This window comes from Ascaphus truei, chromosome 18 (genome assembly GCF_040206685.1).
Source record: "Ascaphus truei isolate aAscTru1 chromosome 18, aAscTru1.hap1, whole genome shotgun sequence".
NCBI classification, from domain to species: domain Eukaryota; kingdom Metazoa; phylum Chordata; class Amphibia; order Anura; family Ascaphidae; genus Ascaphus; species Ascaphus truei.
Window position 1 is genome coordinate 12438069 of NC_134500.1, and position 21889 is coordinate 12459957.

At 48.6% G+C, this 21889-nt stretch overlaps 1 protein-coding gene across 1 annotated transcript in view; it reads right to left on the bottom strand.

Moving 5' to 3' along the window:
* ADAMTSL3 (ADAMTS like 3) overlaps positions 1–18860 on the bottom strand; it is a 257600-nt gene extending 238740 nt beyond the window's left edge. The window contains exons 1-2 of the mRNA XM_075575555.1: positions 18583–18860; positions 12941–13048 (exon numbers count right to left, since the gene is read on the bottom strand). Of these exons, the coding sequence (XP_075431670.1) occupies positions 12941–13012 (72 nt within the window). The 5' untranslated portion in view covers positions 13013–13048; positions 18583–18860. The remainder of the gene's footprint in view (positions 1–12940; positions 13049–18582) is intronic.
* Between the last annotated feature and the right edge of the window lie 3029 nt (positions 18861–21889).

Here is a 21889-nt window from a genome sequence, read left to right on the forward strand (position 1 = left end):
GTGCTGTTAATGTACAGTATAGGTAATTGTTGCCATTAATTCCTGTTATATCTTATACTATATTAGTGAAAGCACTGTATGTTTGCCTGCCTGCCTGCCTGCATGCATGCCTGCCTGCTGGATGTCCGGTGTCCCTAGCGGCAATCTCATTGGTCCCTTGGCCCGCCCGCCCCCGCACACCTCTCATTGGCCTCACACACTCACACCACCCCCTTGGCCCGCCCCCCACACCTCTCATTGGCCTGAGGCGGAGTGACGGGCCAAAGGTCCAAAAAAATAAATAAAACACACACACACACACACACACACACACACACACACACACACCTCTCTCCCCTCTCCAAATCACCTTTTCCCCCTCCCCAGCGGCATCACCTCTTCCCCCTCCCCAGCGGCATCACCTCTTCCCCCTCCCCAGCGGCATCACCTCTTCCCCCTCCCCAGCGGCATCACCTCTTCCCCCTCCCCAGCGGCATCACCTCTTCCCCCTCCCCAGCGGCATCACCTCTTCCCCCTCCCCAGCGGCATCACCTCTTCCCCCTCCCCAGCGGCATCACCTCTTCCCCCTCCCCAGCGGCATCACCTCTTCCCCCTCCCCAGCGGCATCACCTCTCCCCGCTCCAAATCACCTCTCCCCGCTCCAAATCACCTCTCCCCGCTCCAAATCACCTCTCCCCCCTCCCCGCTCCAAATCACCTCGCTTCCCGCAGCTGCCACGCGGCGCGTAAGATGGCGGACCCCCTTCCTCCCTCGCGGCGCCGAGTCAGACGGTGGCGGCGCCCGGAAGTACAGGTAGGTGTCGCTCCCCACCTCCGGCGCCAAACGGAACTGAGAAAGGGCGCATCAACTGAGGTGTGTGTGTGTGTGTGTGTGTGTGTGTGTGTGTGTGTGTGTGTGTGTGTCACTGTCCACTGCCCCCCCCTCCTATCCACTGCCCCCCCCTCCTGTCCACTGCCCCCCCCTCCTGTCCACTGCCCCCCCCTCCTGTCCACTGCGTCCCCCCTCCTGTCCACTGCGTCCCCCCTCCTGTCCCCCCTCCTGTCCACTGCCCCCCCCTCCTGTCCACTGCCCCCCCCCTCCTGTCCACTGCCCCCCCTCCTGTCCACTGCCCCCCCCTCCTGTCCACTGCCCCCCCCTCCTGTCCACTGCCCCCCCCTCCTGTCCACTGCCCCCCCCTCCTGTCCACTGCCCCCCCCTCCTGTCCACTGCCCCCTCCCTCCTGTCCACTGCCCCCCCCCTCCTGTCCACTGCCCCCCCCTCCTGTCCACTGCCCCCCCCTCCTGTCCACTGCCCCCCCCTCCTGTCCACTGCCCCCCCCCCTCCTGTCCACTGCCCCCCCTCCTGTCCACTGCCCCCCCTCCTGTCCACTGCCCCCCCCCTCCTGTCCACTGCCCCCCCCCTCCTGTCCACTGCCCCCCCCTCCTGTCCACTGCCCCCCCCCCCTGTCCACTGCCCCCCCCCCTCCTGTCCACTGCCCCCCCCCTCCTGTCCCACTGCCCCCCCCCCCTCCTGTCCACTGCCCCCCCCCCTCCTGTCCACTGCCCCCCCCCTCCTGTCCACTGCCCCCTCCCTCCTGTCCACTGCCCCCCCCTCCTGTCCACTGCCCCCCCCCTCCTGTCCACTGCCCCCCCCCTCCTGTCCACTGCCCCCCCCCTCCTGTCCACTGCCCCCCCCCTCCTGTCCACTGCCCCCCCCCTCCTGTCCACTGCAGGAAATGCAGGGGGAGGAATCCATGCCTTTGAGGCGCCCCCCCCCTCCCTTTGACGCCCCCCCCCTCCCTTTGACGCCCCCCCCCCTCCCTTTGACGCCCCCCCCTCTCCCTTTGACGCCCCCCCCCCTCTCCCTTTGACGCCCCCCCCTCCCTTTGACGCCCCCCCCCTCCCTTTGACGCCCCCCCCTCCCTTTGACGCCCCCCCCCTCCCTTTGACGCCCCCCCCCTCCCTTTGACGCCCCCCCCTCCCTTTGACGCCCCCCCCTCCCTTTGACGCCCCCCCCCTCCCTTTGACGCCCCCCCCCCTCCCTTTGACGCCCCCCCCTCCCTTTGACGCCCCCCCCTCCCTTTGACGCCCCCCCCTCCCTTTGACGCCCCCCCCTCCCTTTGACGCCCCCCCCCTCCCTTTGACGCCCCCCCCCTCCCTTTGACGCCCCCCCCCCTCCCTTTGACGCCCCCCCCCCTCCCTTTGACGCCCCCCCCCTCCCTTTGACGCCCCCCCCTGCCTTTGACGCCCCCCCCTGCCTTTGACGCCCCGCGCGCACACACTGACTGACTGCCGCACGCACGCACACACTGACTGACGCGCACACAAAGCCTGACTGACGCACGCACACACTGACTGAGGCACACACTGACTGTGTGTGCGTCAGTCAGTCTGTGTGTGTTTGTGTTTCTGCCTCAGACTCACTGACGCGCGAGCAAACACACAGTGACTGACGCACACACGCTACATGAAGCTGTAAAGGAGGGAGGGAGGGGGGGGACTGGATTGATGTGAATGGGGGACAAACAGAGAGAGGGGGGAGGAGAGAGAGGAACGGGAACATTACATCCCGGGCAACGCCGGGTCTCTCAGCTAGTCGATAATAAAGCCAAACCTCACACACCATAATTTCTTACTAAACCTAGAGTGGGTACACAGATGCCTGATATAAAGCTCAAATAGTGCCCATTTTGTCACCCAGTAAATAAATGCTACTGTATATTAACATTATGCACATTGTTAACGTGAATCAACTTAATTTATCTACAGTACCTGTACATTTGATAAAAGTAATTACAGAAATACACTTAGGGGTAAGAGAATCAGGACCCTCCCTCCGGACTCGTAAGCCCCCCGCCCTGATTACCGGGGAGAGTGTAACACAGCAGCCCTCCTCCATGATACAGTGACGTGCCCCTTAAGGTGAAGTTACGCCACTGTTCCTTAACCCAGGCGCTGCATGTTCTACAAACAATTAATTAATAAAAGCTGTGCATGTGTAAAATATCGGTAGTAGCCACAGATATGATCCAGTTAAGGCTTTTGGGGCATATTTGTGAAAATAAACGTTTTATCCAGTGTGCAAAAATACAGATTCTTTAATCCAATAATTATTGGTTCCGACATCGGTTTCTGTGCAGTTCCAAATAGCATTTATTATTCTAGAGGCAGTTACAAATAAGCTTCAGGCGTCAACAGGCATTTACAGGTTAAGAATGGAGGACATATCCTTGGGCTACACATTTTCGGTTCGGAGGCAGCTACACTAAAACAGCTTTGTATGTGCTACCTAATGAGATGGAGATCATTAAATGTTTAACAGTACAGACAACGAGGTGAAAAATCAGAATCCACAGGAAAACGATCACGACCCACTTAATAAATGGTGCTAAGGCTTAGCACATCGTATAGCAATTTCTTATAAAAGGGTCTTTAATTGATGTAAGTCTTAGCTCCACTTTGTAACTCTGGGTGTAAGTGTTTATTATGTGGGACTGTGGATACCATTCACAAAACGGACTTTCCGCACACGTTGGAGTATAAGCACACCTTTACACTGAAAGCTATGATGGTATTTCCTAGTCAGCTTATGCATATTGGAAACGTTCAGATGGATTTCAGGGCAGAACAACTAACACTGTGTTGTGTAAGTTTAGCTTTCCCTTTCCCAGACAGGTTCAATTAGGACAGAGAGTAGAGGCCTGTTCTGGATTTTCTGGTCTTTGTAGTGATGTTTCCTAATATCTCTGTAGAGGTTGGTTGGTGTAGATAGAGCACAGCTTCCAGACGCCCTGCAATGTGAAGCAGTGAAAACAAAACCAGGCCACTCCGCAGTAGTATCAAAATTGTATTAGCCAACTAACACATACAGGGAAAAAATAGGACAAATAGAACGCACCTACGCGTTTCGTACAGAGTACTTTATCAAGTACCTCTTGGACTCATCAATGGATGGATTGCACGCTATTGATCCTGAGAGTGCCCCCTGGATGAGCAGGTAAAGTGCCAATGTGCCTTATCCAAATCCTGCTGTTATGGACATAGTTCTTTCTCATTATACTGTTAGGGTGATTATTGTGTACATCCCGGTGGTTGTCTCAACTGACTCCACTTGTCACTTCCCCTACAGTTATCACGCAGTTTCATTGCATTATTGAGGGGCACTCCATCATCGCCGGACCACCCAATTAAGGGTCTCATTAATAAATATGTTTCATGAAGTTACTTGCTCAAATTTGAGCACCACACACACCACATTCCTCTAATATCTCTGTAGCAAGGTCCCCCGGTGTTGCGCCTGACCCTTCCTTACCTCCGTTGCCGCAGGGGTTAGTGTGGGTGGCGACGGGTGCGCCAGAGGCTCCGACGGCCCTCTCTGCAGAGTGCCGCCATCTTGCGCAAGGTTACGCATGTGCGGGGAGCGGCAAGAGTCGCGGTTGACATTATGAGGGTTGCGCCTGCGCAGTGTACTAGGCACACTCGGCGGCCCATAGGAATAGGCTCCGCGGGGACTACAAGCCCCATAGGGCTAAGGGGCAAGGACACCACGTGACGCCAGGGAGCCAATCGCGCAGCTAGGTTTCCTGAAACAGGAGATAGATATTCGCGTGCTGGAAGAGGAGGAGTCAGTCGGAGCTGGGAAAGGATAGGGGTAAGAGGTGTGTGTGCGGGGGTCTGTGACCCTCTGCACTAGGCCAGATTCCCCCTAGGCCCCAGCTAGGCCCCGACCCACGTTGATAGATTGTGGCTTCTACAGGGACAGGCCCCTAGGTAGGAACCCTGCCCCCTTAGCTAGTTATAAGTCTGAGACACAGCTACTATGCTGTGCGACCCAGATACTGGTGGTCCGGGACAAGGCTACTGTGGCTGAACCAGAGACTATCATCACGGTGGGACACTCCAGCGGGATACCACCCCACGCTGAGGCGGACGCACCGTGGAGGACATCGCTGGATCCGCGGATCCCTATCTGATTCCTGTCGGTGCGCCCGAGTGCTGGAGCACCCGGCAGGTACTTACAGAAAGTGCACAACTATACTACACTCAAATTAGTGGCCGCGCGTCACACACATTGGGTTTGGGTGTGGGACATTGTGGGACTGGGATTTTCAGGACACAATGTGGGATACAGCCGTGTGAGGCATGTGGGTACCTTTAGTCATATATAGTTATAGCATTATTGAGTATAAGATATGTTCCAGTAAAGGCCTTTCTATTGTACATTGTGTGTGTTCATTGTTTGGGTCCTGTGAGGGGCTCCTCCCACTACGTTGGAATCCCTCTCAGGTGGAGGCGCTGCACCAAAGTTGTAAGTATATCGCCTCAGGCTCCCTGTGGTGGAGGCTTTGGCCCCTGTGAGCCAACAGGTAAAGGGCAGCACCAGTAGCCATCTTGTTTAGGGGGGAAACAGGGCTACATCTATAACAGTGGTAGCCAACTCAGGATATCCCTGCTTCAGGACAGGTGGCTCAGTTGAAGACTGAGCCACTGATTAAACCACCTGTGCTGAAGCAGAGAAGAGTCGACGACTGAACCACCTGTGCAGAAGCAGGGATATCCGGGAAACCCGACCTGTTGCTAGTCCTTGAGGACTGGAGTTGGCCGCCTCCTGATCTATAACCTATGAAAGAGAGATACATTGTGCTTTACACAGCTGATATCCTTAAAGTCTTCTCAGAAGCAGGGAAAATATTATGTGTTTGCAACCAACTTAGAATGTTCCGCTGGGCTGGGCCCTTTCCCCAAATATTTCCTCTGTGTCACGCGTTCATACTACAGGAAAGAGGCCTTCGCACAAGAGGTGAGCAGTGAGCGATGCCACATCTGCACACATTGTTTGGTTTCACATAGCAGGATAAACTTTGATCAAACTGTCAACAAGAACACTTAAACGCAACAACACTTTCAAGCGGAAAACAAAAACCCACAATGTATTTTCTGTGGTCAGAGTCACCATTCACCAGCGCAGTGATTCAATCCTGTCACATAATCTGTGTTTTTCCTAAACCTGAAATATACAGAAGTAAAAAAAAAAAAAAAAACACCCAGGGAAGGGAACATTAGCAATAATTGTACAGGATAAGCATCGCAGCAATAGAACGTCTTCCTTAGGCCGCGCTTATAGTGCCGGCGACGCCGCCCGAAAACAAATACATTGCCGCCGCCGCGTGCGCTTATAGTGCACGCGACGGAGCGCCGCCGCCGTCGCGAAAATCTTAAGCCGGCAAAATTTGATTTTTCAAGGGCCGTCACGTGACGGTCCTTGAACAAATCAAATAGCTGGAATCCCGCGACTGCGCCGCCCGGCGAAACAACACTTTCACCGGTGGCGACGTCACCCGCTGAGTCGCCGTCGCCAAGGACGGCACTATAGGCACGGCCTTCTTCGTCACAGGTAGAGACGGGTGATTTTTTGTGTGTGGCGGATCTGGATCCGCCTCGGATCGACCTGTTCCTTTGGTCCGCGGAATAGTCAAGACTGAGCCTCTGATTGAGCCACCTGTGCTGCAGCAGGGACTAATTGTGCTGAATCATGGAGGGAGGGCCTTGAAGACTGCTTCGAAATCAAAGGGGATGGGGGGGGGGGGGGGGGGGAGCTAAAAAACAGCACGGTTTTGCTCTGGAGGTTTCTAATGCTGTAATAAGAGAATAATGTCGGTGTACTTGGCGATTTAATACTCAGCATTGCAGAGTAATATGTCGCTAAACCTACACGCTGCTGAAGGGGTTTAAATATTTGACTTCTTCACATTCTCTTCCCTCCCATAAGGCACAGATGAACGTGAGTGACCAGTATGAGAGCATCTTGCAGCCTAGGCAGCATCATTATTTAACCCAGGACTGGCCAGTCTCAAGTCCTCAAGGGCCACCAACAGGTCAGGTTTTAAGGACATCCCTGCTTCAGCACAGGTGGCTCAATCAGTGGCTCAATGACCAGGCCACCAGTAAAATCTGACCAGTTGGTGGCCCTTGAGGACTGGAGTTGGACACCCATGATATACGGTAGTACATACAGAAAACAGAAGACTTCCGGTCTACAATCCCAGGGAAGGAAACCAGTCCATTAGTTAATCCACCACAACTCGTTCAACTGCAGTTTTCCTGCTACTTTAACGGAAGCTAATGATCCAAGACATGACAAGATGAGGCGTACATGGGGAAATCCAGTGTTACCATTACAGAAAGAAACTAGAACAGTTGGAAGACCAATGTAATTGTTCTAGCAAAAGTTACAGAAGGTTTTTTTTCTTCCTCTATTAAACTGGATTGTTCAAACGCCTGATAAAACCTAATATTCCCATGCATGGGGGGGGGGGGTGGGGAGAAAGAAGGTAATGACATGCTAGCGAGACAACAAGAACTGTATCATGGAAACTTCTGAGCCAGTTAGAGACAGAGGTTCCCGAAACAGGTACATTACATTCGCAGATGTTAGTAAAATGTCTCACTTTAATCAATTGTTTGGATTCCCCCTGGCTTGCGGGATTAGAAGTGGCAGGAGGTGGGGGTTGGGTGATCAATAACATCCAGGAAAAGGAAATAGTAGTCATCACAACCAAAACAGGCTGTCTCATATCGTCGATGCAAGGGAAGAGACGAAACATCGATGGCTTGAACCAACTCCAGTCTTCTAGGGCCACCAACAGGTCATGCTTTAAGGATATCCCAGTGACTGAGACAATGATTGAGCCACCTGTGCTGAAGCAGGGATATCCTTAAAACATGACCTGTTAGTCAGGGCCGTCTTAACAGCATTATAGGCCCCCGGGCAAAGCAGCGCACTGGGCCCCGCCAACTCTCCGCTACAAGTCGGAATTTTTCTCCGTCTAGCGAGTTAGCGGGAGATTTGAATGTCGAGGCGGGTGATCGGAAAACTAGTGTTAGATTCTGGTCTGTGCACAGATTAGCATGGGGCCCCTATGCTCGTGGGGCCCCGGGCAACTGCCCAGCGTGCCCATGCGTTGATGGCACTGCTGTTAGTGGGACTGGAGTTGCCCATCACTGGATTAATCTAATGTGCACCGGGGAGGCGTGCCGCTGTTTGCAGATAAAGGCTTACCCATAGCAGACAGGTCAGGAATACTGTCAGATGTTATACCTTCTAATAAAAGAACAGTGTACTGATTTATTTAAAGATGGCTTATTAATTAAATGCTTAACGCGAAAATAAAGTTCCAGTCTCTCCAAGGTGTACAGATCACCTTTAAGGTCTAATTTTTGTCCTTTTTTCTGCATCTATTGAAAGCACTAAGGATTCAAAATCTAAAAGTAAAATATAAAATATATAAAAAAAAACAGTATTACCGGGTAACACTCACAGGTTCATATACCCAGCAAATATTTATTCAAATGTAAAGCAGAAATGCCTATTGCACGCGATGACAAAAAAAGTGTAAGGCCTTACTAACAAACAAAAAAAAGGCTGGAAAAATGTATATACAGTAGGGACCTGCGTTTCGGCGTTCCGCTCATACAGCGGTACTGAGAAGGGGGCCGCCATGTCATGCGCAGGACAGGGGTTGCCGAGGTCGCGCATGCGCAGAACGGGGGCTGCCTAAGTCGCGCATGCGCAGAATGGGGGGTGCCGAGGTTGCGCATGCGCAGAACGGAGGTCGCGCATGAGCAGAACGGGGGGGGGGGGGGGGGGATTGCAGGTCTGCTTTCCGCCGATTTTCGCTTTGCGGTGGGACCATAGAACGGAAGCCGCCGCATTAGCGGGGCCCACCTGTAAAGACAAGTTATGGTGGGTAAAAAAGTGACAAAACCCCCTCCACCGTACAGTATACAGTCCCATGTTCAAATGGACATAGAGCAAAAGGTGACGCTGTGAGCTTGTTTGCATGTCATTTCCCAGAATCCCTGGCTGCAGTGGAAACATTGTATGCTAACCTGCCTGGAATTTATTTTGATATTTTTATTTACTATATGTAGACAAAATTACTTAACTCCAGTGTCCTCTCACGCAGGCTACTACCCCAGTGTCAGAAGAAGTCCAGAAAATTTCGGGTCAAATGGCCCTTCTTCAGACGTAGCAATCGGAACATTTTATATTATGCTTATCCGGTGTTAAGGTTGGAGCCCTTGATAGACAAGAGATCTCATTTAAGTATGTTGATTACATTTTTGGTTTGCTGCTTAATATTTTCGACATCTTTTTAAAATGATTATGGTGTACATAATGCACTCCATTTTTTTTCCGGGTTGAATCTCAAAGTAAAGAAATACCTCCAACGTAGCTGCCAATGGCTAAAATCCGGGGTCGCCACCTTCTACTGAAGGCTAACCCGGTGGCGGCGGCGGCGGCATGGTGCGGCATCTCTCGGCATTCTCCCGGATCTCCCGTGAACATGGGCGCCCGACGTCAAATGACGCGACGATGCCATGACAACGGGACGTTACGTGACCTCACATTATGTCCAGTTGTCATGGCAACGTGACGCCGCACAGCGGCGCGTCATCACATAGCGTCCTGCTACCATGGCAATGGGCGTCACTTGACGCTGTGACATCCCGTAGCGTCCCGTTGTCATGGCATCACAGCCATGTTCACGGGAGTTGCAGTGGGAGATGCTCGAGGATGCTGAGAGACACTGCGGCACCCCGCCACTACCCGGAGGTTAACAGGCTAAACCCGTTGGCCGGAGGTATGTGACCAAAACCCGTGGTCTCCGGGTCAAACCCGGAATGGTAGCAACCCTGCTAACATGCCCTGTCTATCTTTCAAGGTCAGATCAAGGGGCAAGTGATCTTGTATCTACTGTGTTTGCATGACCTGCCCATTATTACTGTAGCTTGCAGCGCCTGCAAGCAACTGACACAAGTTCACACATTAGCTTATATCGTCCCGTTTTTTTTGTTGGTAGTTTACATATTTACTTGGCAAAGTGCACGGTGTTTGTTTTTCTGCCGTAGGATGGATTCCTCTCCGGACTTTGTGCTCGCCACGCTGCTCAATGAATTCTTTTCAAACATCCCATTTTGTCCCAATGTAAGTATTTAGTGCAGCGGTGGCATTCCCACTGAAATTCGTATTTTTCATATTATTTTTGCAGTAGGGGTGCTGGACGGGCGCAATAATTTGAAGCCAGACACTTCTATTTTATCATCAAACCAAGAGGAAAGTCGCTGAATTAACGGCTGAAGACTTGGCTTTTTGAAATCCGAACTTCCCGATTTATTCTCCGCTCCACCTTCGGAGTTTTTAAAAAGCGCTCAGAAGAAGCGTTCCCTCTGCGTACGTGCTATACAAGACATTGAGATAGGTCCCGAGAGTCCGTGGCCGGGGAGAGTGGCAAAACCCTCCGGCATTGAAGAGGTTAAGCGATTTTATCAGCCCGTTTCGTCACCTCTAATATATTCGCTGAATTTTGCATTTAATTTTCACCGCACAGCGACACGTGTAAAAAAAAACCAAAGAAAAACCAACTGCAACAATTAACCCCTTCAGAGCTGAAAGGGCACCGCAACGCATTGCTGGCCTTTTCAGCGGTGAAGGGGTTAGCCAGCACACTGAGCAGATATAGCTGAGAGCAGGTGCGCTCAGGCTATTCACGGGTTTGATTTGTACAAAGCCACTTTCATCGCTGCATTTCACTTTAACTCCGTGAACCCTCTCATTAGCCGAGCTCCCGCTCTTCAGTTTCATGCTGCCTGCGATTTCAATTTGTGACATCATGCCTGGACTGTGTTCTGAGCAACGCTGCAGGACAGGCTATCCTCGGGCTGAGCTCAGTGCCTTTAAAAGCAACCCAGAATAAAAAAGGGGGCTGCAGCTATACACCGGCGTTCAAAGTATATGAGGTCAGGGTGGGGAGCTTGCACTCAGGCGGGCAACAGTGGGGGGAGCAGATCTGACTCAAAAAGTCACAACAAAAGTCGATGTTAAAGAGCAATCCAAGGGGCAATTGTTTGGTCATTTTTTTTTCTGCACAGTATTGAAGCAGGCGGTCTCCGGAGCTGAGCCCTGTTAATTTCAGCTCCGGGGACCCCCTACTTCCAGAGATACTTACCTCTATAAGGGGCGCCGGTAGCTGCTCCGGCTGAGCTGGCTGGGATTTAAAGTTTAAAGCTCCAGTTTCACGCGGGCCAATAGGAAGCCAAACCTGATGATGTCACGGCTTCTTATTGGCCCGCAGGGCGCGGAACTTTTGAAACTCCGCCATTATGTGATCCGTGCAAGCCGAGCAGCTACAGGCACCCCCTATGGAGGTCTGTATCTCTGGAAGAAGGGGGTCCCCGGAGCTGAAATGAATGGGGTTCAGTGCTGGACACCCCCTGCTTCAATCTGTTGTTAAAAACAACCACATTTTGCCTGAAAAAAATCGCATGCTTGGATTGCCTCTTTAAAATCTCAGTCCTGATGAGAAAGTAAAAATATATCAATTTCTTTAAGATTTCCTCCCCCCCCTAATTACATACTGCACTGTCAAACCCTCGAGCAGTTTTCAACTACAAAAAAATATTGATATAAAAAAACTATTTTTGGTGTTTCTTAAATTATGGCAGATCCCACTTCTTCTTCATCAGGGAATCAGTTTCCTTGATGAAGTAGAAGTTCTTCTACAAAACGCGTTGGACTATTAATGTACTCTAGAGTCTACAGACTCTCTCTGCTATACAGCTAAATTTGTGCCAGCGGTGACTCTGAGGCTTCCCGACATCTCACCGCTTCGTTGCAATTGCGACGCTCTGGTGACGTCACTGCGGCTCACATCTGATTTTTCCTGGCGAGAGGATCACCTCGACTGCACCGGCCATCCCTCGCCTCAGGATCCGTGACGCTGGACGCTGGAGATCACGGCTGTACTACACCGCAGCACCATTGGACTCAAGAAGCCCTCTCCAAAGTGCCCCACAACGACCAGACGGCAAGGCTGACGACAGTCTTCCCGGAGTGCTTACGGAGCCGTTGTGGTAACCCATGTCTACGTTACATGATGCGCCTTAAAGATCTTTATTCTTGTACGTGTGACACTCGCCGGTTCATCATTTTTTAAATATTATACTTTTATACCACACTATGAGTCGTGCGCTTATTGTTTCTGCATTTTACTTAGCCCCGACCTTCTTACCTGTAAATGTGATGCTGGTAGCAACCCCGCCTGGGCACGGAAAATGGCGGTTTAAAAGGGCCAATAGGAAGTCGCGACGTCATCCCTCCCTGTCTAGGACATTTCGTAAAGGGCTTTCGCCGCGACTCCACCACCGGCAGCTTCCTCCACCAGCCGCTAAGGTAAGTAAACCCCCAACCCTAAAACCCCTTAGCCTAAACCCCCCTACCCCCTAACCCTAAAACCACACCCCCCCCCCCCAAAACCTTAAATGGGACCAGCTGTGCGGCTGAACCATACCCCGTCCTGATGTATACTCCATCCCACAATGAGCAGCCACCGTACCTTTTTTGTTTTAAGATTGCCCCTTATACCCTCTAGATTGTAAGCTCTTAGGATCACGGCGCTCATTACCTTCTGCATCTGTTTGCGCTTCTCTAACCTCACTTGTACCTCATTCAGTTTATGTAATAGATGTCACCCTGTACCCCCCATTGTGCCACGTTATGGAATATGTTGGCGCTTTACAAATAAAGGATATAATAATAATAATAATATGAGGTTATTCATGAAACCGCGATAGTGCCGACTGGGGCACAACCGCACAGACACTTGTGCTGAAGTCAATGTGAGTTTCCCCCTGATAGATCCCCGATGGGCAGATTAATTTATAACCCCCTTAGTCTGCATACACAGCAGTGCAGCATTTTAATTTCCGGGGGGGGGGGGCTGCTCTGCCCCCAGAAATTCTCCAAGGTAAAAACATTTCAAAACAACTACAAAAAAAAAAAAAAAGATTAAATGACCGATTCCCTAATGATTGAATTGCATTCATTCTGGATAACTCCTCGTACAATCTGAACACTGTCCCGTGCCCGAGACGGAGGGATTCACACATTCCATGCCGCTTACCTGGTAACTATCGCAGGTTACAGTTACTAGTAGGATCAGCCACACTGCCACGGTCATCTTCCCGCTGGCCATCCTGGCGGTATAGTTCTCTCTCCCCCTTCTTTCAATCTGGCAGAAGAAAAAAACGGACAGCTTCAGTATGAACCGAGGTAAAAGTTTGCGTCAACCCCCAGACGGAAGAAAAACTCAACGGTATCGAGTGGTTTTCTGAAGGCAAAGCAAGATAAATCGCTGGAAAACAAACACAAGCTATTCGTGTCACGACAATCCAAAGAATGAGCAAAATATACTTTTTTTGTCACATGGACAAGGAACTGGACTGTATCTGTCTCCATCAGCTTAATGTAGCAATTCCCCTAGAAGCCTATATGATCCCCTCAGAAGACTATATGATCCCCCCAGAAGACTATATGATCCCCCCAGAAGACTATATGATCCCCCCAGAAGACTATATTATATAATGTTAGTATCTTGTGCCCTGCGCTTTTTCTTTGTTTAAATGTTTTCTAGTGTTAAAAGACATGATTTTTGTCATCTCTAGATTCGTCGGTTACCATGGTAACCTTTAGGCTGCACTGGGCTCTGTGTGGAGCTCCATTTTAACCTCCCAGCAGTTACTTGTTTAAACACTTATATCTCCTGAACGGAGTATTAGATTTAAAAAATAATAATAATAATAATAAAATAGCTTTGAAAGGGACAAGCAAGTAAAAGCATAAAATATACACAAATATATGGCACTCAGCACAGATTGCTGCTTTAAGACATTTTCTACGTATAAGCAAACGAAGAACTAGTTCAGACTTTGAAAGGTGTATCAGGAACACACAGGAAACAGCCGTTAGTCAGTTTGGGGCCTTTATTCTATGTGTTGCTGAGCCACTTTCCTTGTGCTGGAGAAGGTTTTGGTCCCATGCATATGAATGAAGCTGAGCTCTTGTCTAGCACTGGGGAGCAACTTCGCAGCTTACCGAGTGAGGGTCACACAGAGAAGTGGGGTAACACACAGTCAATGATGCACTAAGTCCCCATCACTGGAATGAAGGGGCATTGTTAACTGTGCGTTTACTCCACTTCTTATAAAAATTAAGCTCAACATCGTTCTCTCTCATCTCTCCCTCTCTCCCAATCATCTCCCCTCTCTTTCTCCCCCCCACCCCCAATCCTCTCTCTCTTGCCCCTCAATCCTCTCTCCCTCAATCCTCCCTCTCTCTCCCCGAATCCTCTCTCTCAATCCTCCCTCTTTCTCCCCAATCCTCTCTCTCCCCCCCCCCGATCCTCCCTCCCTCCCAATCCTCTCTCTCCCAATTATATCTCTCTCTATCCTCTCTCTCTCTCTCTCTCTCTCTCTATCCTCTCTCTATCCTCTCTCTCTCCCAATCCCCCCCCCTCTCTCTCAATCCTCTCTCTCCCAATCCCCTCTCTCTCATCCCCCCAATCCTCTATCTCTCACCTCCCCATCCCCCCCCCCCCCCCAAATTCCTCTCTCTCTCTCGCTGTCTATGTTATGCATGTATACAAATATTGATAAAAGAGCAAAGTATGGTGGTTCCACAATCAATGAATAATACTGAAGTGGTCCAGGGGAAGTGTGGGAATGTCTCAGTACCCCTGGGCGGAGCACTGTGTGCTGCAAAGCATTTTCCCAACAGACTGAATGGACACGGGAACATACAATTTGATGGCAGATAATAACCACCACGCCTGCTGTAAAACCTCAGACCCTGTGTGCTCCTTCGCGCGCTGTCGGATTGAGGATATCCTTGTGTCTATCCCAAGCATGTTTACATTCCCTTCCTGCATTGGCCCTTACCCCCTCTGCTGGGAGACAATTCCACGGATCCACCACCCTTTCCGTGGAGAAGTACCTCCTCTCGTTTCACCCTCCAACGTAAGAGAACGGACGCTTGTTCTAGCGCTTCTCTGTCTCGGAAATATCCTTCACTCCTGTACATTGCTAGTCTTCCCAGGTGAGTCTTATGCTGTAGACCTGGCGTAATATACTCAGTCGTCAAGGGCCACCAACAGGCCACGATTTATGGATATCCCTGCTTCAGCACAAGTGGCTCAATCAGTGGCATAGCCACTGATTGAGCCACTTGTGCTGAAGCAGGGATATCGGTAAAACCTGACCTGTTGGCGGCCCTTGACGACTGCGTTTGACAACCCTGGTCTAGACCACGCACCATTTTACTAACCCCTTCTTTGCACACTAATTAAATTATAAATGAACGGCCGATGTTTTATTTCCATTTCCTCATTCACTTCCCCCTAAGAAAAGCATAATACATGGCATTATAATCCCGAGGCAGCCAAACAATTCCCTGCGATAAACAGCCATCGTTCATATTTTAAACCCCGGCATTGCTGCAAAGGCAAGGAACCCTTTACCAAACCCACTGCTGTCCCACAGCCCTTGAATTGGCACAGCGTGACCTCCAGTCAATTTAATCACATCCAGTGGGGGAAAATTCAAGACGAACAACAAAACCACGACAGCCACAGCTGAGCTATTAAATGTCGCAAATCGCAATCTGCAATTCCAGTTTTTTTTTTTTTAAACATTCCACTAGTCTTAAACCATAAAACGTAGTGTTTCTTTTATTTATACCCCTGCTATTGTGGAAAACGACGATCAAGTCCTGAAATCGAGTGTAGTCTAGAGCTGAGAGAGAGAGAGAGGGGAAAAAAAAAAATGAGAGATAACTGTGAACAGTCTAGACAAGTGAAACGAAAACATATGAGCTTAGCGGTCACTTTTCATTAAATAAAACAACTTGTCAAGCGGTTATCATACCCTCTAATCTTAACCCTGGGGAGGGCACCTTTAGGGAGCGCAAACTCGGCTTATTTGTATTCGGAGGATCGTATTAGCATATGATTTAAAACAGTCAAAATATATGTATGGTAAAAAAATTATAATAATGGTATTATTAACCCCTGCCCTGCGGGTGGGGTTCTGAGGGAGGAGGAGAGGTTCAGTGAGTAAAGGCGCTGACTGTACAGTATATAGTGACACTGAGTGTGAAGCAGGGGAACCTGGTTTAATTCCTGGTGTCGGCTCCTTGTGACCTTGGGTAAGTCACTTTATCTCCCTGTGCCTCAGGCACCAAAACATAGATTGTAAGTTCATCTGGGAAGGGACTGTGTCTGTCCTACACATCATATTGCACTGTAATTTTGAAGCATGTTGAGTCTCATTGAGAGAAAAGTGCTATATGAAATAAAGTTATTATTATTATTTCAGCACCAAGGTTAAAGCTTCTCACCTGCTCCTCACAAACCTTAAATGTTAACATGCAGTAACACCACATCCCTCCACCCCCCACACCCCCCACACACACCCCCCCCACACACCCCCACACCCCTCCAGTGCTGTACAGCCTCCTCTCTCATGGAGAACACTAACTCAGAAATAGGATTCGTGCCCTCCAGTAATATCACTCGTTGGCTCACTGCTTTTGCGCCTATCCCTCCAAAGCATCGGCAGAGAAGTCCCTACTCTGGGTGAAGACAACCGGCGGGTTCTTCTTTGTAGTGGGATAAAGCGGAATTAGGATGGAAACCAATGAACGATACAAGCAGGGTGAACCACCAACGTCAACCAAAAAATGGATCTGTAATCCTGTTAGTGTCAGTGGAGGCTACTCTGTGTTGATCCTCAATATTGTGCAGGCACTTCGGCCAATGTTGAGGTTAATCTCATGACTGCTTGAGGGATCTGCGATGCATTAGCCCTGGGGGGGGGGGGTGTTCAGGTTTTCACGATATCCCTAATTCAGCACAGGTGGCTCAATGAGTGGCTCAGTCGAAGATTGAGCCACCTGTGCTGAAGCTGGGATTGATTCAGCTGGCTGTACTGAAGCAGGGCATGTTGGTGGCCCTTGAGGACTGGAGTTGGCCACCCCTGCATTAGCCCTTCTTTTGTCGGAAACGAAAACATTTCACTGCAGTGCTTTTCTCTTAAAATATTTGCATGTCCGAATGTGGTCTGAGTACAGCGCTCAGCATCCCAAGACGTGCCTCTTTATTGCCTAAGAATCCGGAATGGAAATGCATCCTATGCAAACATACCAGCAAATGCACCTGTCGAGTGCCTTGCGTAACTCCTGTCTCAGGGCTGCCATTGGATTTTGCAATCAACGGCATACAATGCCAGTTTATAGCACTCAACTTGGTGGAATCCACTCAAGGGTCCAACTATGAAATGGGCTTCGCTCATTTTGTATATCTCTGTACAGCCAATCACTTTACTTCTGCGGGAGAAGGAGCGGCTCAGTGAGTAAAGACACTGACTGGCACTGAAGCAGGGGAACCTGGTTCAATTCCCAGTGTTAGCTCCTTGTGACCTTGGGCAAGTCACTTTATCTCCCTGTGCCTCAGGCACCCAAAAACATAGATTGTAAGCTCCATGGGGCAGGAAACTGTTTCTGTAAAGCGCTATGTAAAACTAGCAGCGCTATACAAGAACATGTTATTATTATACATTAAAATGATGTCTGTGACTGCATATGATGGTATTTTTTAATGATCATTTATATACAATGCGCTGACATTCTATAAAATGAGTTGAGAAGACCATAACAACATTAACATACACTGGCACAGTAGGGAAGGAAGGACCTGTTCCCAAGAGCTTACAATCTAATATGTTTTACAAATAACTCAAAATGTAATGAATGGTTATGTAAGGATGGGTGGCCACATCTTTAGAATAATATGTTTCTGTATATAGTGCCGGAGAGTTAAAGACACAGTGCATATCACTTTTCAGTCGCAAGAGCTTACAATTTAATTTTAGTCGTCGGAGGCAGCAGGAGTCAAGTGACTTGCCAAGGTCAAAAAAAGGCTTTCCCACTTAAAAGCAGTGACATTGCCATGCATCCTTCTCTATATGTGGGTGACACTGTCTCTAAAGGTGTTTGTTTCCTGTTTATCATATTTAGGGTTAACCACATCAACAATTGGTGTGGAGACATTAAGATATTAGGGTTATCAGGAGGCACAACCCCAGGATTTGTTTTGCAGTTGCACTGCTCTGCTGACCCCTGAGTTGTGTTAAGATCTCCAGCACTAAGTGGGTTAAACTGCCTGGGGAAAGGCTGATCTATCTGAAGGGCACAGTCCCAAAGTTGAGGAGTCCTTTACCTCATGTTAACAGCAGCTGCAGAGGCAGAGGCAGGGGCAGGGGCTGCAAGCATCTAACCCCTTCTATAGCATATAGGGAGGGGGCAGAAACACTGCAAGCTAACAGGGTAACCTCTAAACACTCAAAATAATGCATGATCTCTGCTAGAAAGACAGGATGCAAACCTCTATTTATTAAAGTTCTATACACTGCAACCTCCTAAAATAATAATAAAATAAACTTTTTTTTTAACATAAGTATTTTTTTTTTTTCAATTAAAATATTAAAACAGGTTTCTAGCAAAGATCATTAAACACAAGCTCAGCCCTCATTCTTTGGGCCATGTAAAATAAATAATATATCAATATTCATCATCATCTTTGCAGCAACACAGATAGATGGCAAGAAGTGTTACAAAATTGCCAGTTTTAATGGTTAAAATACATATGTAGCAGGTGACGTCATCCTTTTCACCTATACAAAATGACATTATGATTGCAATGTGACAACTCACCTTCTATAGGGTAAAGCTGCCACTTCTACTCCACAAATGTATCTCCCAAGAGCAGGGGGGGGGGAAGGATCCAACCTGGACAGTGTTAAAGGAGGGATCAGTCTTCAGATGTTCATGACCTCCTGTGATCTCTCAGGGGCAGGGGGAGCAGAAGGCATCCTTGTGATCACACAGAGCTCAGCGGTAACCCGCAGCGGGAGGACTTGCTGAGCTCCTGGATACAGCTGGAAGCTGCGCCCTGCTGCACCACTCAAGCACTTGGATGCGAATGCAACAGGTCTAGCTGGTGGCAGAGGGAGCAGCTGACAGTCTCCGGCTTGCACCACCTACTGGGCGTCCGGGTGAAGTGCAGGGAGGCGCTGCTTTTTAAGGGTTCCCTGTGGAATTCAGCAGGCTGCAGGCAGACAGACGTGCTCCTGTAATACAGTAGCAATAGCCAAAATAACACAAAGGCAGGGCCCTGGAAGCTGTTAGGGCAACCTGATCTGAAGGATTTCCATCTGGGCTTCCAATGCTTTGGGGCTTTGGTTGCCAAAAGGAGCCCTTGGCAGCGGAAGGGTTAATATACACCCAGCTGGCGTTATTGCAGCAATAGCGTGCTGTAACGCAGTAAATGGTGCGACTTTGCAACACTCCATTGTGTTGATGTGGTAAACCCCGCGGTAACACGGGCCACAGCGGAAACGTGTTATGGTGCAATACCGTTTGGCTATATATCAATTGGACAAATGATGGTGATGCTACTTGGGATATGCGGGCAGGGCCTGTCTATTTACTAAACAAGACAACTTTTTTTTTTTATTACAGAGAACGTGTTTATTTAAAACTAGCATCCTTAATCCTCTGGGTTTTTGTTAAAGCATTGTAGGCGGTCACCTCACTATCTGTTGTTTCACTTTACGACGGACGGCATATCCGACGCATCACCATGCAATCCTATGGGGCCGTTATCCGACGCCGGAACGCCTCACCGCCGCTGATTAACACGGGACTCACTTTACAACACTTTCACTATCCAACACTACTCTCCGGGACGGATTCTGTTGGATAACCGATTACCGTCTGTATATCATGGAATCAAATGGGACTTAGGCTTTGTCCGTAGTGAAAGCGAGCGCGAGCGCTACGGTGCTACTTGCCTCGTGCGAGCTTTCCTCTCCGGCGATGTGTGGACTGTAGGTTTATGGAAAGCGAGCGAGGGGGTGGGCGTGGTCATGACATGGGGGCGTGTCAAGGAAGAGACATGCATGAGAACACGCTTTTAGCAAATAATAAAATGCATAATGCCATCCATGCAATTTACAGAAGTATTCTGCAAACATATATATATATATACACACTATGTCATGCATGAAACCATGCCTTGTTAAAAAAAACAATTATGTACAAGTAATGGACAATACATCAGAAATGTCTCTCCATAAATTATCATTGTATCATATTTCTGTTATGGTATGAATTAAAGATTTGGAAACCTCAGAATTCAAATTTTCAATAGTCGAGTTGTCCATATTCTCACACCAAGCACAACTCCACTGACAACAAGTCATTTGAACAGTATCCAGGCAGAATAGCTTACTACATTTTCATTGGCTGTTAGCCGCTCACATGACCAGGCTGTCTCGCTGCAATAGCAAACAAGTTTGTATTCTCGGCTTTTGGTATCCTTGTATCTCACGTGCAAGCTCACGCTCACTATGGCCATGCGCTTTGGAATACACACGTTTGTTTGTAGCGCGAGTTACAATATGTAGCTAGCTCCGTATCTTGCACTATGGACAAGGCCTTACTCCCTTAATTTAACTAAAGCGCTCTTAAAATCGCAGAACTTCAAATAATGGTGGTGGATTTCTGTTGGTTTTGAGCTGATTGGAACATCGTTGATTGAGCCCCCTGTGCTGAAGCAGGTATATCTTGAAAACGCAACCTGTTGATGGCCCTTGAAGACTGGAGTTGGCCACCCCTGCTGCAGGGCATAATAATAAGTTGCTAAATGTGACATTTGTACAACAGCCAACGGAAACACCTTCATGGTTGACATATCTTCCTCTCACCTGAGAGGATCCAGCGCTATAAATTAGTCACAACGGCATATATGGCTGCTTATAGCCGTGCAGTTGTTAGATATCCGTTGCCAATATTTATTTTAAGGTTAAGTCTGATGTTCTTGAATATCAATTAACTGCGTTCTCCAAGGATGCATCTTGGCCAATGCAATTGTGGTTCTGGCGAGATAATTTTACAGCCAGGGGTTTAGTTAGGCGCAGAAACTACTGCCAATGGGTATCCTTTGTGGACAGAAGACGAGTATGAACGTAAGACAACCCTACCAAACCCTGTCAGATCACTTGTAACAAATGGAGACAGCTTGTCTGTTTATTGTAGATCTGACAACTGAGTCAAGGTTTTTTTAACTACATCTTTTTTTCTAGCAAGAAATAGATGAGCAAAACGAGATTAATTAGATTATATAATAAAAAAACGAATAGACGATACCGTTCTGTGGCTAACGAAATGCTTTTATTTGTGTGAGCTTTCGAGATACACTGATCTCTTCTTCTGGTGGTGTTACAATGAATAAAGCAAGAAAGGTTTAACTTACAAACAGTGCATCTTGGAATGTTATCTGTGAATGAAACCTATCCCTCCCCCCTGTGCAGTATGCGATTTATGACTTGAGGTGTTAAATGGTCTCTGAAAGTTAGTGATGTAAGAGTGTGTGTGTATGTGTGTATGTATGTGTGTGTGTGTGTGTGTATATATATATATACATATATATGGCCCAGGCAGTAAGGTGGTATATTGTTATTAGGTCAAACATTGGCAGAATCTGTCTTATAACCAGGGGTATCTATTTGGGTAATAGCTTCAGTGTTTAACTGAAGAAAACTAGTTAAAGGGTTTCGTTGGAGAGCAGCTTTTAATCTATATCTAATATTTGTGCATGTGTTATGGGGCAAAGTGTTCAATTATTGAAATATATTTCCAGACGTCCTAATGTTTTGTTCCAATACTCACAATACATAGAACCTGTCAAATGGGCAACTTTTTACCGGGATGCATACTGTTTGTTGTGTATAGAGCTCCCTCTAGAGGAAGTAAAGAAAATAACAATACGAGTGATATCAATTGCTGTTATAAAAAGTTATAGCCATGTAATTTCTGCAGATATTATTACTCGAATAAGCCATGTTAGCTTTGTGCAGGTGACACCTTTCCTAAATATGTTGGCCTTATCCATTGCTATTCACACTTAGATGGTTAGCTTTTGGGGCAGGGTCTCCCTTTTCCTTCTGTTGTGATTTAC